Source organism: Equus quagga, unplaced genomic scaffold (genome assembly GCF_021613505.1).
Source record: "Equus quagga isolate Etosha38 unplaced genomic scaffold, UCLA_HA_Equagga_1.0 200894_RagTag, whole genome shotgun sequence".
Lineage (NCBI taxonomy): Eukaryota > Metazoa > Chordata > Mammalia > Perissodactyla > Equidae > Equus > Equus quagga.
The window spans coordinates 7,575-12,529 of NW_025798466.1; the positions used below are offsets into that span (position 1 = coordinate 7,575).

A 4,955-nucleotide genomic window follows, 5' to 3' on the forward strand; every position below is an offset into this window, starting at 1 on the left:
TTTTCTGCTGCAGTGTCAAATCTTCTGCAGTGTTCACTTTTCTGTTAATCTGCCATCCAGTACGTTTCTCCTTTCAGTTACTGTATTTTTCATCACTAGAATTTCAACTTGAGTATTTTTTTATATTTCTATACCTCTATTTACCATTCAATCCTGTCTCTACTTTCTCGAAAATATTTAAAATAGTTATAATAATTTCTATGTACCCACTTACTAATTCTATAATCACTGCCATTTTTTTGTGTTGATTTGAATTGCTTTTTCTCCCTATATTGTGGATTTGTATTCCTGCTTCTTTGCACACTTGATAATTTTTGATTGGAAGTTAGGTATTGTGAATTTTACCTTATTTGCTGGGTATTTTGCATTACTATAGTTATTCTTTAGTTTTGCTAGATGGGTAACTAAATGTTGTTAGAGCAGTATTTATTTTTGAGCAGTATTTAGCTTTTGGTTAACTTTTCCTCACTACTGAGGCAATGCATTTCTGAATACTCTACCCAGTGTTCTGTGAATTATGAGGTTTTCTATTTTGCTGAGTGAGAAACCCAAACTGTTTCAGGTTGTGTGTGAGTTACAGTGGTTGCTTCCTCTAATATCACTAATCCTGCGTGATGTCCGAACCATACTCAACATCCTAAAGATCTCGACTCTCCACAAGTCAGCCTATATATTAAAGAGTTCCCAAGTAAAATTACTAACAATATACTTCTAACTAGAGAGTTTGTTCATATTGAAAAATAAGTATGCAAAACATGGACCAGTAAGTTTGAACAAAAAAATGAGAGAAAGTGTTACCAATATTAAAATATAGCATGTAGCTACAATAATTACAAAAAAGTGTTGTTAGCAATAGAATAGACGTATCAGTGAGACTGAACATAAACCCCTGAAATAGAACATAATAGATATGAGATTTTGGAATGAGGTTAAGGTGGTCTCTCGAATTAGTGGAAAAAAATAAAGAACTATTTTTCTTAATGTCTCAGTTTTCCTGTGAGTGCACCCTGCTTTAATTTTCCACTGGATGATACAGGGACCTTGGGATATGAGTCATCTTATGGAATTAAAAAAATCTTTTATTACAGAAAATTTTATATATATATAAATATATATACTAATTAATATACATATTGATTAAGAAGGGAAAAGTATGGCTGTCTGGGGACCAATCTTCTCTTGTTTGATCATCACACCTTCCCCCCGGGTGTCTCTCCAGTAGAGTGAACGCAAGGCTGAGTTGCCGGAATTGTATTTCTCGGTGGAATATTTGGGAAGCAAGTCCAATTTGCTCTTGTTTTAAATCAGGTGGAAGAGACTCAGTGGCTTAGTCTTAGCATTCCCTAGCCTGAGGCTGCAGGAGGTGCAGATCCTCCATCTGGTGATTCCTGAGACCTATGAACTTTGATTGGTAGCTGGGCCTTCATGCTAACTGGGAAACCTGCATGAACTGAGGGCTATTCTGGCGTTATTTGCGTTTCTGTGGTCAGAACAGAAAAAGGAACTGTGATAACAGCAAAGCCACAGAAACATTGGGGTGAGTTTTATTTTTGTGAGCATGTGCTTACTTTGCATGATGACTACAATTCCACTTTGAAATCAAAGGGAATGTTGCCATGAAGCACATGGGATCTTGCAAAGTGCTTTCTCATTGATCTGGTCTTTGCCTGGGACAAACACAGTACTAGGGATGGATTCAGGGATGGAGAGGGTGTGGTCTCAGTCCTCGGGGATCTTTATACTTTCAATATTTATTGAACATCTACAGTGTACCAAATACCATGCTAAGAATTCTAGAGAAGATGTATATCCACTCTTCATTTTTTCTATCTATAATCATTGAATGCTATTTTTTGGAGGCTCTTCAGTAAGCACTGGAGATGTAGTGGTAGCAAGATGTAATCTCTGCCCTCAGGAAGCTCACGTTTTGGTAGGGCAGATGGTCACATAAAACAACTACAATTCAGGGTGAAAAGTACTGTGATTCCAAAATATCCTGAAAGAAGAGGGTCATGGACTGGAAGGGTCTGTGAACTGTGGAGATGGATTTCCTGTCTCTGGGATGACTCCAATGTTTCACAGAGGATGGGAGCTTATGTTCTCCTGGGATGGGCTGGGAGTGGGATTCATGGCATCTATGTGTGATGTCAGTATTATCTTCATGCTACAGTTTGGACCTTGCGGCTCTGAAAGGCTAAAGAGCTGTCTAAATATCACATAGATGCTACTTAAAGAAACCTGGATATAAACCCAGGAGTCCAGACTGGTAACAGTGCTTTCTTCCATGAATGGCTTCTTGGTAAACTTCCCCCGCTGATTTGAGAGTTTAGGATTGTCTCTGCCCTCCATTTGTCTCTGCAATTGTACATTTTATCAGTGATTTCCTTCTGGCTCATGGTAGCCCTTAATCTTCTGAGCCTGACCCCAATCCCTGCAGGAACGAAGGTTTGTGACATGAGTGGATGTCATGTGCCTCTTAGTCTCACGTGCCCTGGAGTCTTACTGTACAAGGGGCTGTGTTGATACACACAGACCTCAGTCACCTTGGAGAAAGTCCAGCATGGACAAGGACAAGACTGTCTGCAAATCAGTCAGTGCACATTCTTTTTTTTTTTTTTTTTGGAGGAAGGTCAGCCCTGAGCTAACATCTGCTGCAAATTTTCCTCTTTTTGCTGAGGAAGACTGACCCTGAGCTAACATCCATGCCCATCTTCCTGTACTTTATTTGTGGGACGCCCGCCACAGCATGGCTTGCCAAGTGGTGGTACTTCCGCACCTGGGATTGGAACTGGTGAACCCTGGGCCACCAAAGCAGAACTGTGCACTTAACCGTTGTGCCACCAGGCCAGCCCCTCAGTGCACATTCTTGGTAATGCCTGAAGTGTTGGAAGGCTGGGATGGAGAGAGGCTTGTGTCAGAGCAAGACCAGGCACTCTGAGTGGACAGGTGGTTTATATTTCAGTAGCTACTGGGGGTATATGATTAGAGCAAATGAAGGCACCAGTAAGGAGAAGAATTGTACATGAATTGAGCTGGATCCTAGAAAGAGACAAGATCATCCAGTGACCAGGCGTAGAAGGAGAAAATTAGCAGGAGAAAGTAGAAATAAGAGGGGGTGCTGAGTGTCAAGGGACATTTCTGAAGATTGTGAAGGGAAGCGGAGATGTGAAAGTACCATTCCACAAACCAAGGATGGAAAGAGAGCAAAAGGAAGTGGCATGAAGGAAAACTGCAGACAAAAGGCAAAATCATTGAAAGGCAGCAGAGAGACATCTAACGTGGAGACAGCAAGACTATCCTTGCGCCCCACATCATCCAGTGAGGCCTTTATTTCCTAATAGATCTCCTCTCCTCTGGTCTGTTTCTACTAGTCCTATGTTTACAAAAAATGACTTTCCTTGTAGTTGACTAACATTCCTGATGATTCCCCATTGTCTGTCAGATAAACCCTAGAGTCCATAACAGTGCTTCAAGAATTGGTACTAGACTCTATCTCCAGGTTTATCTTTGTGATTCTCTGGTTTACTCCAGCTACAGATGGATGAATTTTTATAGCTTTGTATACTCTGCTGCCTTTTTGGAATGCTCTTCCCTTTTTGTACATGTAACTAACTCCTATTCATTTGTCAATTTCCAGCTCGCAAGCTTTTCAGATGTGCAAGGGATTATTATGTAATTCACCCACTGAATGAAGGAATCTTTTATTTTGTATTTTCAGATCACTCCACTCAATTACTGCCTCCTGGTGGTGACCATATGGCTAACACGTACAATGTGACTGAATTCATTTTTCTGGGACTTTCTCCTAATCAGGAGGTGCAGACTGTTTGTTTTGTGCTATTTCTGCTCTTGTACACAGCAATTGTGCTGGGGAATCTCCTCATTGTGCTCACGGTCATGACCAGCAGAAGTCTTGGTTCCCCCTTGTACTTCTTCCTCAGCTACCTGTCCTTCATGGAGATCTGCTACTCCTCCGCTTCAGCCCCCAAACTCATCTCAGATTTGCTGGCTAAAAGGAAAGCCATATCTCTGTGGGGCTGCATGACACAGATTTTCTTCATCCACTTCTTTGGTGGCACTGAGATGTTCCTGCTCACTGTGATGGCCTATGACCGCTACGTGGCCATCTGCAAGCCTCTGAACTACACTACCATCATGAACCGGCAGGTGTGTGCTATCCTGGTTGGAGCAGCATGGGTGGGGGGCTTTGTGCATTCCTTTGCCCAAATCCTTCTCATCTTCCACTTGCCCTTCTGTGGCCCCAATGTGATCGACCACTATTTCTGTGACCTGCTTCCTCTGCTCAAACTTGCCTGCTCTGACACCTTCCTCCTTGGTCTTCTGATCGTTGCCAATGGGGGGACTTTGTCTGTGGTCAGCTTTGTGGTCCTCTTAATCTCCTATGTGGTCATCTTGGTCCATTTGAGGTCTCGAAGCTCTGAGGGGCGGCGCAAGGCCCTCTCCACTTGCGGGTCCCATATCACCGTGGTTTCCTTGTTCTTTGGGCCCTGCATCTTCATCTATCTGAGACCTTCTACGACTCTGTCTGTGGACAAGATGGTGGCCGTGTTCTACACAGTGATCACTCCACTCCTCAACCCTGTCATCTACTCCCTGAGAAATGCAGAAATGAAGAAGGCCGTGAAGAGGCTGTGGATCAGGACAACGAAACTTGATGAGAAATAGAGGCCAAGTCTTGGTATTGATCCCTGGGTTTAGAATGATGCTGAGTCCAAACTGATGGGGCAGAATGGGTTGGAGAAAAGTTCACATTACTTGTTAGCTCTACAGTTATTTTAACTGGTTCCCATCTTCAAAACCCTTGTTCTAATCACTTGTAAAATATTTCCTCTTATGGGTGTACTATGCCTTAATTAACCATTTTCTGTTAGATGTTTAGGTCATTTCTATTTTTTTACTACTATAAGTAAGTCTGTGGTGAGATTCTTGAATAG

General features: G+C 42.1%; 1 protein-coding gene across 1 annotated transcript; it reads left to right on the forward strand.

Moving 5' to 3' along the window:
• Positions 1-3,756: 3,756 nt before the first annotated feature.
• LOC124233386 (olfactory receptor 4X2-like) lies at positions 3,757-4,686 on the forward strand. Its single transcript, XM_046650516.1, has one exon. The coding sequence runs from the start codon at positions 3,757-3,759 to the stop codon at positions 4,684-4,686; it is 930 nt and encodes a 309-aa protein (XP_046506472.1).
• Positions 4,687-4,955: the final 269 nt, after the last annotated feature.

Coding starts and splice junctions, on each gene's coding strand:
- LOC124233386 (XM_046650516.1), top strand. CDS start 3,757: ATGGCTAACACGTACAATGTGACTGAATTCATTTTTCTGGGACTTTCT.